Source organism: Poecilia latipinna, unplaced genomic scaffold, assembly GCF_001443285.1.
Source record: "Poecilia latipinna isolate Pla-1442-1.1 unplaced genomic scaffold, P_latipinna-1.0 Scaffold462, whole genome shotgun sequence".
Lineage (NCBI taxonomy): Eukaryota > Metazoa > Chordata > Actinopteri > Cyprinodontiformes > Poeciliidae > Poecilia > Poecilia latipinna.
This window is the reverse complement of record NW_015113078.1, coordinates 27,636-40,038: the sequence shown is the minus strand read 5'-3', so window position 1 is coordinate 40,038 and position 12,403 is coordinate 27,636. Positions and strand designations below refer to the sequence as shown.

Sequence of the window (12,403 nt, the reverse complement as noted above, 5' to 3'; positions counted from 1 at the left end):
GGGTCAAAGTGACCCAGGAACATTACTGCCGTACCTCAGAGACGAACAGAACAGGATCGTTAAATCCATCCTACTGCAGGTTTTCCAGCTTTGGGATTCGTTTTTCAATAAAGACTCAGTCTTGTCAGGGGTGAAACTGACCCATTTTAAAGTTAAAAATCTAAAAAAAAGTTTCTGTTTGAAACTTTTTCTGTTGATAAGCATAAAGAGCAAACACAAAATTAAAATAGTTTATTTTACATAGTTGGAGCCCCCGCCCAGGGACACCCGCATGATATTATCAGAAGCGCAAAACTATCACTGCACCAGAAACACAAGAGCACAACATCTCATCAAGTGCCTAAAGCTAAACCACACAAATACAGGCCACACATGCCTAATGCACTAAAACAGCTGACCTCTCTTTTAATCAACTTATGTTAAATAATAAAGGTGGGTACATCCTAAGACAGACTAAGGTGGACAGCTTTGAGTCATGGTGTGGGAACAATCAACTCATTTTGAATGTAAACAAAACAAAGGAGATTATTCTTGATGTCAGGAGAAACAATTAGATCAAACCCTGTTTCCATCATGGGAGATGATGTGGAGGTAGTTGAGGAATATAAATATCCTCAACTATTTGAGCCAGTGAAGCCTTTATAAGAAAGGACAGAGGAAACTGTACTTCTTGAGGAAGCTAAGATCCTTCAAGGTTTGCAGCAAGATGCTGCAGATCTTCAATCAGTTTGTTGTTTGTTGAGAGCATCATCTCTTCATCCATCATATTTTGGAGCAGCAGCATCAGAACCAGGAACCTAAAAAGGCTCAGCAGCCTGATGAAGAAGGCTGGTTCTATACTGGGGAAGATGATGCAAAAAAGGATTCTTCATAAAATCATGAAAATAATGAATAAATTATGAATAACCCTGACCATCCTCTCCATGAGACAAGAATGTCAGAGGCTTGCAGACCACAAGAGATCTTTCTTGCCAATATCCAGTGGCGCCTGTAGGATATTATTGGAGGGTAACACCATCACTGCATCTAACTCACAAGAGCACAACCAAACCTTAATGCACATCATGTGCGTTTTGCACAAAACCAGCACAAACCTAATCCACTCGAGAACAGGTCACAGATGTGGAACGCATGTGGGAGAAAGTTGCATGGAAGTTTAAAGCAGGATTGAGTTCTAGAACAATATGCCATCTATGAGCATACCACAGAGATCTTTTCAGCCCATCAACAGGCAGAGAGGATGGACCAACTGCAGTGGAGATCCATGGTAACTGGCAGAGGGAGATTTTGGGTCTTTCCTCTTCCCCGTTCTCTGCTCACCATCTGGGAATGGGGACCAGGAGGAGCAGGCCATCTGGTCCCCATTCCCAGTCTGGTTGTCTCCACATTGGGAGGAAGGAGACCTCCTCATGAGAGCTAGGGATGGTTGCCCCTCTGGGGTATCTACAACTGGGAGCATAGACTGTCAATGGGGAGGGCAAATGTGTGTGCAGCCTCCATTTTGTGGTGTATCCTTGGATCTTTGGTCTCTGGATCTTCAAACAAAATCAGCTTTTCAAGTGATCACATTTCAACAAAAGCATATCACTAACTTTTCAAATGTCTGTCACACTGAAGAGGAATAGAAGTGAGATGTGGAGTTTCAGAAAGAGCAGGAGATTTTACAGATGCCGGCCCAATTTCAAGGCGTTACATTACAAAGTCAAATTTCTTTTAAGTCATGTAGCATTTTTATATCAACTCAAGGTGGCACAGTTACTTGATTATACTATAAAATGGTACTATGTGCCTGAAAAACACATACCGCCCTTTTACTGAATACATTTACAGAGTGAAAATATGAAACATAAAAATAGTCTAACATTAAATATCAATGGAAGCAGTCTACTGTCGGATTTAGCAGCCCGGTTTAGATCACAGTCCCGTGTTGTAATCGCCTCATCATGACTAGCCTAGAAAATGAATGTACACAGATGCTTTGATACATCCATGTTTGTCTGACTGAGTTGTGCTTTTCTCCTCATGATAAACCTGCAGAGCCATGAATGGTGTGACTTCATTCATCAATGAATCCACAGGCCAAGACAAGAATAAGACCAATGGCTTATTGGAAAAACCACAACAACCTTTCCTAATACTGGTCTACAGTCTGCTGTTTCTGGTGAGGATCTTGTTTTCAGGTTGTACTGATACAATTTAAAGAGAAACCACTCAAAGTTTTAGTTTCATCAGCTACTCACAAGAGGATTTCCTCTGCAGGTGGGATTGAGCCTCAACAGCTTCACCTTGTGGTTTCACTGCCGTCTAACTCAAAGACAAGCGTCCAAGAGCTGGATGATCTACCTGAAACATCTGACAGCTGCTGATTTTCTGCTATGCATGAACATCCCGCTGCGCATCATTCACTATACCAACAGCTCGTTAACCTTTTACATACTCTTCTGTAGCTTGGGAGCCCCACTCTTGTTCTTGAACATGTATGCCAGCATCCTGTTCATGGGCTACATTGCAGCCAACAGGTACCGCACCTTAAATACCAGCCATTTTTACTACTGCAAAAAAAGCTTCAATCTGTCTACCACTAGCTTCATCCTTCTCCTGAGCAAGCATGTGGCAACAATATCCTTTTAAATTGCAAGAAACATCCAGCAGAGCCAGAAACACCCTCAGCATATCATCTGCCATGACATTATAAAGAATTGCATTCACTTTTCAAGATTTAATGTATTTCATTCTGCAGAAATTCAGGATGCTACAAGGTCCAACAAATCAAATGAATGGTTCCTGAATCCTTGTCCTTCTCCACAGGTACATGAAGATATTTTATTCCACGGGAACTCACTTCCTGATGACTGCCAAAGCCAGCCACATCATCTCGATGACCACCTGGGTTGTTCTCCTGACCATGACAACACCTTACACCATCATGGTGCTGATTAACCGCAAACCTCGTCCTTCTGAAAATTGTACCTGTGATTATCTGATCAGTGAACCTGTAAAACCACTGTACAGAGTGATTCATGCTTTTGCTGCCATCATCTTCCTGTCGGTACTCTTTTCTCTGGTTTTCTTCTACTACAGCGCCTCCCGCAGGGTGCTGCAGGTACAGCAGAGGCGGCTAGCCTCCTCCAACTCCAAGAAGCTTATAAAGTCTCGTAGGAACATGTTGGTATTGGTCAGTGTGTTCTGCTTTTGCTTTGTTCCTTATCACTTTGTTCGAATTCCATACGTCATACTTCAAGTTTCCGTAGTGTTGTTGTACCTGAAGGAAGTGGCCATCTTAATATCAGTTTCTAATATCTGTCTGGATCCGCTTATTTATGTCTTTCTTTGTAAGGAGTTCAGGGCTCAGTTTAACCTGAAACAAATATTCTGCAGAGAAAGCAACAGAAACACCTCCATTTTGGAGGAGGGAGACAGTGAAGATCACATGAAGACCATCAATAATTCCAAAGCCACCATGGGAGAGGTCCAGTCAGTGAGGGGAGAACTAGGACAGGAACCATCGGTCCAGGTTGTTTTATCAAACATGAGTAATCCTGACAAATATAAACCATAGCTGTATTACTGGATATTTTTTGAACAGGCTTATTAATTGAAAATCTGTATGCTTACATTTACATTCAACTTGTAACTGTTATACATGAATTTCCCCACTGCAAAATAAAGGATTAAGCTGTTCCATTTATGCTTAGTTCATCGGACATGCGAGAACATACAGTCATATGAAAAGGTTTGGGCACCCTATTAATATTAAGTGTTTTTATTTCTAAATATTTGGGCGTTTGCAACAGCTTTTTCAGTTTGATATATCCAATAACTGATTGGTACAGTAATATTTCAGTATTGAAATGAGGTTAATTGGACCAACAGAAAATGTGCAATATGCATTCAAACAAAATTTGATAGATGCAGTAATTTGGGTGCCCATATAATTTTATTGATTTGAATACCTTTAACTGCTTATCATTACTTTATTGAAACACAAAATTGGTTTGGTAACTTGATCAAGCTTTGAACTTCATAGCCAGGTGTATCCAATCATAAAAAGGTACTTAAGTTGGGCAAATGCAAGTTGATCTCCTATCTGAATCTCCTCTGAAGAGAGGCATCATGGGAAACTCAAAACAACTCAAATGATCTGAAAACAAAGATTGTTCAACATAGTTGTTTAGGGGGAGGATACAAAAAGTTGTCTCGGAGATTTAAACTGTCAGTTTCCACTGAGGAACATAGTAAGGAAAAGGAAGACCACAGGGACAGGTCTTGTTAAGCCCAGAAGTGGCAGGCCAAGAAAAATATCAGAGAGGAAAAGAAGAACGGTGAGAACAGTCAAGGAAAACTCACAGACCACCTCCAAAGACCTGCTGCATCATCCTCCTGCAGATGGTGTCCCTGTGCACTTTGCACAAGGAGAAGCTGTATGGGACAGTGATGCAGCAGAAGCCTTTTCTGCAAACACGCCACAAACCGAGCTGCTTGAAGTCTGCAAAAGCACATTTAGACAAGCCGGTTCCATTTTGGAATAAGGTCCTGTGGACTGATTAAACAAAAATTTATTTGTTTGGTCACAAAAAAGGCGCTATGCATGGCAGCAAAAAACACAGCGTTCCAAGAAAAACACTTGCTTCCCACCGTAAAATTTGGTGGAGGTCCCATCATGCTTTGGGCTGCGAGGCCAATGCCGGCACTGGGAATCTCGTTAAAGTTGAGGGTCGCATGGATTCCACTCAATAACAGAAGATTCTTGAGAATAATGTTGAAGAATCTGTTACGAAGTTGAAGCTACACCAGGGATGGACATTTCATCAAGACAATGATCCAAAACACCGCTCCAAATCTGTCATTCATGCAGAGGAACAAGCACAATGTTCTGCAATGGCCATCCCAGTCCGCAGACCTGAATATCATTTGAACATCTGGGATGATCTGAAGAGGCTGTCCATGCTCGGCGACCAGCAAACCCAACTGAAGTGGAAATGTTTTGTAAAGAGGAATGGTCAGAAATGCCTTCATCCAGGATCTCATTAAACGCTATAGGACGTGTCTAGAGGCTGTTATTTCTGCAAAAGGAGGATCTACTAAATATTAATGTGACTTTTCTTTTGAGGTGCCCATATTTTTGCACCTGTCAAATTTTGTTTTAATGCATATTGCACATTTTTTGTTAGTCCAATAAACATCATTGCAATACTGAAATATTACTGCATTACTGTAAATAAACTGAAATGGTTTTGCAAACACATAAATTTATAGAAATAAAATTAATTAGGATTAATAGGGGCGCCCAAGCTTTTTCACATGACTGTATAATGATAAGATGTGTACATTATAAAGGGGACCTGGTGGTACAGTGGCAGGGGCGCCGCCAGGAACCTTGGGGCCCATGACAAAAAATTAAATTGGGGACCTCCTGCACAACGACTGTTACAGCTTTAGTCAGTCTGCCCCACATAAACTGTCACAATTTTAAAGGCTTGCAACTGCCTTGCTTCCTTTGGTCCTATTCTGATACTAGCACAACATTTACTGATAGTGAATTTTACAAGCAACAGTCTGTGTACAATACAGCAAGCAGGTTGCTTAATTTTCTTATTAGTTTAATCTCATTGAAATGTGTCTTCCCACTTGCAACAGTCACAGACGACATGCAAAATACATAAAACCATCCAGACTCAAAAAATGCTATGTAGTTGCATTTTATTCAAGCTGCAGAATATAACTTTAATTAAAAAAACGATTTCTCCCTGTTTGTTAAAGTTGTCACCATGTTGTGACAGTTTGCTGTGAGACAGATAATCTGAAAAAAATCAATCTCCTCCACCTCCTCCCTGAACTACTATTGCAGCTAAGGAAATGCGCCGTTCTGACCAAAATCAACCAATCAGAACCAGGAGGAGGGTTTTAGTGCTGTCAATCAACCTCATACACTCCCTGCTAAATGAGCTAATGGTGGAGAAACAACTTATTGTTACAGGAAAACTGTTTATCTGCCGTCATCAGTGATGGCATAGTTACTTTGAAAAAGTAACTTTAATCGGATTACCGATTACTCCTTGAAAAAGTAACTTGGTTAGATTACTGACTACTTGATTTGGAAAGTGACTAAATTGGATTAAAAGTAACTTTTTTAGTTACTTCCTAACAACAACGCTGCGTCACCTGTGAGAATTACATTAAGCTTTGCCAATACTTAATTAAAAGTTATTTTATAATGGTAACATCAACAATGTGTGTCCACTTATATGGCTGAACTGAAGGGCAGATTGTTTAATGGTTACAACAGTGCAAAAAAAAACCTTTAGTAATTTGTGCATTTTGTGTGTTCCTGTATTGTCCGGAAAACTCTAAGAAGGATTTTAAAGCCCCCCTTCCTGCCCCCGACCTGCAGGTTCTGCATTACGGCCCTGCATTTGGTGTCAGAGCGCAGCGCTTCTACCATAACTCAGATGGCTGCTGCACAGATTTGTGACACTTATCTTAATATTAATAATATAATGGCGTTTAGATGCACAACTTTACGGACTCGTTCATTCGTGGCTGTTTTCACGTTGATTGCTGGTCATATTAGTATCGATGTTTGCAGCTTTCTAGATAGCTCGATGTAATTCGGAGGTAAAATATTAACTTGGCATTAAAGACACAGCGGGACGGATCATCCGGGAAATGATGGACAGGAAGAGCCTGACTGGAACTACCTTAATCACAGACAAATTCTGGGATTTCTTATGAGTCTCTGCTTATTTCCAAGCCCAAATGAGCAACTTCACGTTGAAAAACGAGCCCAAAATGGCGCAACTTGCAACTCATTAAATTTGCAAACGACTTAAAAAAAAAATGCACAAAGCCGCTTATAATAATCGGACTTGGCGACAGAAACTCAAAATAGTTCCTGTTTTTCCACCAACAAAATGCGTATTGTTTACATTTCTGCTGCTGACACTGTCACAGAGATGGTTTCCAAGATCTTTAATTTTAAGCACACCTTTGAGTATCTGATCATTACTTGCTGCAATAATAAGGTCATCAACCCAAATAATCAACATCTCTCTGTTTGTAAATAACCATAAGTGTTTTTCATTGCAGTGAATCTGAATGTTTCATTTTACCAGTAATTTATGAATTCTGATTAGAGCTGTATACTTTTAATTTTGCATTTTCTGCCTATTGCTGCAGTATAACAGTTTGTTTTCCCTCAAATACAGAAGTTAGTGACCCACAGTGGTTACAGCGGTTAATACAACAGCTAGTAGAGCAGTTCGTTTTCATGGAGCAAACAGCAAACAGCCCTCTCCACACAAAAGGTGTGTTGATTGTAAACGTATTTAATGTATATTTGTTTGTTAATATGTTTTGCAGAGACTTAAACATAAGAATGGGAACTGATTAGTTACAGACATCTTAGAGGTATTTCAGCTCTTACGGTGGTGATATGTGGATTACAATGCTGAAGGAATTAAATCTCATAAAAACCATCAGTAAAACTTCATCCTTGGTCGGAGCGGCAGGCTACACTCATTTTCATTACTGTAAACACAATAGTCAGCAGGGTTCTGCACAATAAGGAATTATCTGTTGACTGTTTCAGACCATTAAGTGACTTATTAAGCTTACAGACTAATTTCTTTCCTGTCTCAGTCACCACTTCAAATCCTTCAGGTTGTTTTAAAAATACCTCACAGTCGATAGGGGTGTGGACGTATGATGTTTTACATCCATCTGGTGCCACTAAAACAAGCACAGATGTCATATCAGCAGTCGGGGGGGAAAGTCTCATTATAGGCGATACCAGCAACCTGACTATAGCCTTTTGCTACGTCTCTAGCTTCAGAAAGTGTCTCAACTGGATTTTCTTTATTAGCAAATACCCATCTGCCCCCACTGTTTGTTTACCCAGGTAATGCTGTGAGTGTGTCAGTCTTATTCTCCATCAGAGTCCATTTCATGCTTCATAGCTGCAGCCCGTAGCTGATTGTGGTGAGCTCATAGCCTCTTCCAGTGTCTTTGGCACATCAGAAACGATCCTGCAGCAACAGTCAATGTTCATGTTTGCTTGATCATCCTCACATCTCATGTCATAGCCCTGATCCGTATAGGAGGTCTCCTTTCTCTCTTAGGATAACGTGCACCAACGTTACGTTCACTTTGAAGTTGCCATACGTCACGAGTCTCAATTTTAATCTTCTGTGAGATAATTGTTGTCAAATCTTGATTTGGTTGCTGACCTTCAGCTCTCTTTTGAGTACAATGTTTTCATTTATGTCTTCAGTTTGAGTGTCACATTCACTTTTTGCGGTAAACGTTACCAGCCTATTATTAAGTTCTCTGCCTGTCTGGACATGGGATAAGATATGCAGGACTATTTTTGTCGTAACCAACAAAAATTCCCTTATCATGTGGATCCATCATCTTGTCATATTTATATGCATAACATTCAAATCCGAGAGTTGTCAGGTTTCTTTCCAGTTAGCATGTAATATGGAGTCTGCTCAACACGTCTGATGTAACATCTATTACGGATAATAGCAGCCGTCTGAACTGCGCATGTCCATAAATCTTTAGGCAGATTACTCTCCATTAACATGCTGCTTCATCAACCTCATCTGTAACAGTATTTAAATAGAACAGTCTGTCATAAACAATGTCAAAAGCCGTACCATTTTTATAGATGACGGTTCTGTCCATCTTTGAAGACGACTGTCGCTCCTTGGGTAGTTGCAGCTTTAACTGAAAAGATGTCCTGGGAAAATGGCGGCACGTATAAGGTGTCCATCAAAATCATCTCCACAATTTGGTCATTGCTGTTTCTCAAGCAAACTCTGCGGTGTCTGGTCAGCGCGATGCCACTGGCCCTGACGCCGTCAGCCAACTCCAAAACATGACTGAGGTTTAATAGTTGAGGAAATTATTGAATTTTGCCGCATGTGGCTCTTCACCTTCACACCGTAGATCTGGGCGTCGTCCATCTGCTTGGTCCTCTGAAGAGACGTCAGCTCCGGCTTTTCTGCTGTCATCCGCAGCATCTCGAATGACAAGGGAAAGACTCTTATCGTCCAAGACTTAAATTAGTTCTGCATGCGCCTCTTCATTTTTAGTGGCGTCATCAGGTTCTCCTTTCAATAATATGGTGCTCTTCAGCTCAAACAGACATAAGTGGGACAAAAACTGTTTCCCAAAACTCAGTTTTTTCATCTCCATCAAAAAATAATCAGTCCCATCGGCTTCCAAACTCCTTTCTGGGCCCATAACCTGTTGATGCTGCCATCTTTAAAGGGCTGGAAATGCTGGTAAGTGATGGAGGAACAACAGTAGCCTTCAGCTACATTTGGCCTGAGTGCAGTGCTGACCAGAGTGACCTGTCGGCTTTTATTAGCAAATTGCACCCACCTGTGTAAATCTCCACCCACAACAGGAAGTCAGCAAGAACATCAACAATAAGACTCAACAGCTGCACACAGACAGCAAAACAAGGAAGCGCAACGGGTCAGTCGACGCGCGTCAGTCTACAGATGACTTTAGTTGTTATAATGAGCGTTTATTGGCCCAAGCAATTACTCTGAATCCACCTACTTCCTGCCACAAGAACATATAATGATAAGACTTATATATTATATAAGGGGGCTTGGTGGAAATACATTTATTTCCTGTTATTTAAATCAATAAGATGAAAGGAAACATGTGGCAGCTGAGAAGGCTTCTTCAGCTTTGGGATCGTCTTTTTAGTCAAGAGCTCAAACGTTTCCATTTTACTACATTTATTTTATGTAATTTGATGTTTTAGTGATTATTAATTTCATCCAAGACTATTGTGGAGCTGCTTTAACAGCTGAGTGGCTGAAATTTTTCACATCGATGGGACAGGAAGGGTGGCAAGAGGTGTAAGCAGGGTGGTAAGAGCCTTTGAGGACATTCATGATGTTGGTGGGGCCTGGAATGAAACTAAGTTTTGACACACAACACAAATTGTTGAACTGGCTAACTCCTTCAGTGACAGATTGTTGTATTCTAACTATACAAAGAAACGTTAAAGGAGATCTTTCCACCCAGCAGATGTCCGTCTATACCATCACAGCTCCCAACAAATTCAATAACTGCTGGTATTCCGTTATTTGCGGTTTTACTACCATATTTTCCAGACTATAAGGCACCTAAACCCTTAAATTTTCTCAAAAATCAGCAGTGCGCCTTATGTGTGCACTGAATTCCAAAGTCTGTCCCCAACACAGAGACTTAAAGTGTGCAGTACGTTCGCTGGCAGCGATAAACCAATCAGAGAATTGTTGTCCGAGTTCTGCAGCATAGCCTCAAGTAAAAACCAGGTAGGTTTTTCCACGCATCACCGTCCCTGTTCATCTGCGACTCCATGCGCGCCCATCTCACTGCTACTGGGAAAAAGGAAGTGAAGCAAACTAATTTTGAGTTTGCCGTCATTCCAGGAGGATTAACAGAAGAACTCCAACCGCTGGACATCGGTGTAAACAAGGTGTTCAAAGGGAAGCTGCGAGGGAGCGATGGATGACAGACTGAACACACGTTTACTAAAACAGGGAGGCAGCGCCGGGCGAGTTACGCCACCATGTGTGGATGGACTGTGGATGCCTGGGCTAATGCATCTGCAAAATCTGTTGTCTCAGCTTTCGCGAAAGCACCGGCATCAATGCTGAACAGCCACCTGGCAACATGACTGACCCGACAATGATGAGAGGGAACCTGGCATGTTTGATGGTGAAACATGCTGTTCAATTCAGACACAGAAGAGGAAAACTTTGATGGATTTGTGGAAGAAGAATAAAAAATAACGTGAGTGTAGTGTTGCATAGTCGAATAAAGTTCAACTAAACTTACTGTTTTGTTTCCGTTACCTTTTTTTTTTTGTTGACCGTATGTTTTAGCATGGGTTTTATAATCCGGTGCCCCTTGTAGTCTGGAAAATACGGTAATTTAAATAAAATCTTTGATGGTAAGACAAGCCGCTTTATTCATATATAACCTTTCAGCCAAAGGCAGCTCAAAGAGCTTATAGATACATTAAGATAAAGCATAAATCTATTTAAATAGATTTAAAATAAGCATCTGCACATCTTTAGTGGCACAATTTTTATGGTCCTTACTGAAAATGTGCAAACATATATATGCACATTTTGTACAATTTATGGCACTCAAAGGCCAAACTTATGAAGAACTGAGAATGTATGGCAAGACGAATGCATTGAAGAGTAACATCAGAAGTGTGTACTTCCGAACTTCTCATTATCTGGTGTCGTTCTTAAAGTGTGTGCTACTGTCAGGTACCTGGGACATGATATAACTGATGATCTGACTGATAAAGACGTTTACAGACAACAACGTTTAATGTATGCACAAGCCAACATGCTGGTACGCAAATTCAGGATGTGTTCTGAGTGAAAGTGGCTCTTTTTAAAGTATTGTGCGCTCTGCTGTATACTGCTCACTCATGGAGACAGTACAAGTAAAACAGTTTACAGAACTCAAAGTGGCTTACAATGATGGAGTGAGGAGTGATGCTGCTTGGGATGCCGAGACGGACTAGAGCTAAACCGTTTTTTGGTGGTGTTGGTGTCCCCATATTTCATGCTGTACTACAAAACCTTATGTGCAGATTTTCTTTTTTTCTCATATGGACCTAGTTGTGTCTTTAACAGAGAAAACTAGTTGAAAATGAACCAATGCAGATGCTGTCCATGCATCCATCCTTATTACCATGTGATTTCTTTGACAGTTGTGTTTTGCTGCTCATGATAAACCTTCAGAACCATGGATGCAACAACTTCATCCATCCATGAATCACATGACCATAATAGCACATGTGATTTAGATGTAAAATCATACCACTCTTTCCTAGTAGTGGTCTACAGTCTGCTGTTTCTGGTGAGTATCATGTTTTTGGGTTGCACCAATCCAAATTAGGCAAAGATTATTCAGATGATTGATGATTTTCTCTGCAGGTGGGCTTGAGCCTCAACAGCCTCACCTTGTGGTTTCACTGCTGTGGAGCTCATGGACACGCATCCAAGAGCTGGATGATCTACCTGAAACATCTGACAGCGGCTGACTTTCTGCTCTGCATCAGCCTCCCCATGCGCATTATTCACTACGCCAGCAGCTCATTCATCATCCACCTGCTCTACTGCAGCGTTGGAGCCCCACTCCTGTTCCTCAATATAGCTGCTAGCATCCTGTTCATGGGCTATATAGCAGCTAACAGGTATGTCACCTCAACTGCCAACCAGATTGTTAATTTAGACTATTGTTTAAAGCACAGGTCCCACATAATTTACAGCCAGGGTAATTAACTTGGATAGATGGATAAAAATGTGAATACATAAATTAGGATAATGCTAGCCTAAATGTTTCATTAGTATTGTGGCTACTTTAGCTTTAT

The 12,403-nt window shown here is 40.9% G+C and overlaps 2 protein-coding genes across 2 annotated transcripts in view; both read left to right on the top strand.

Annotated features, from left to right (window-relative positions):
• LOC106951481 (P2Y purinoceptor 14-like) overlaps positions 1–3,881 on the top strand; it is a 7,568-nt gene extending 3,687 nt beyond the window's left edge. The window contains exons 2-4 of the mRNA XM_015039053.1: positions 2,038–2,161; positions 2,260–2,519; positions 2,809–3,881. Of these exons, the coding sequence (XP_014894539.1) occupies positions 2,042–2,161; positions 2,260–2,519; positions 2,809–3,559 (1,131 nt within the window). The 5' untranslated portion in view covers positions 2,038–2,041 and the 3' untranslated portion in view covers positions 3,560–3,881. The remainder of the gene's footprint in view (positions 1–2,037; positions 2,162–2,259; positions 2,520–2,808) is intronic.
• Positions 3,882–7,234: 3,353 nt separating this feature from the next.
• Positions 7,235–12,403, top strand: part of LOC106951487 (P2Y purinoceptor 14-like) — a 10,449-nt gene continuing 5,280 nt past the window's right edge. Inside the window, exons 1-3 of the mRNA XM_015039060.1 lie at positions 7,235–7,304; positions 11,741–11,889; positions 11,967–12,226. Of these exons, the coding sequence (XP_014894546.1) occupies positions 11,776–11,889; positions 11,967–12,226 (374 nt within the window). The 5' untranslated portion in view covers positions 7,235–7,304; positions 11,741–11,775. The remainder of the gene's footprint in view (positions 7,305–11,740; positions 11,890–11,966; positions 12,227–12,403) is intronic.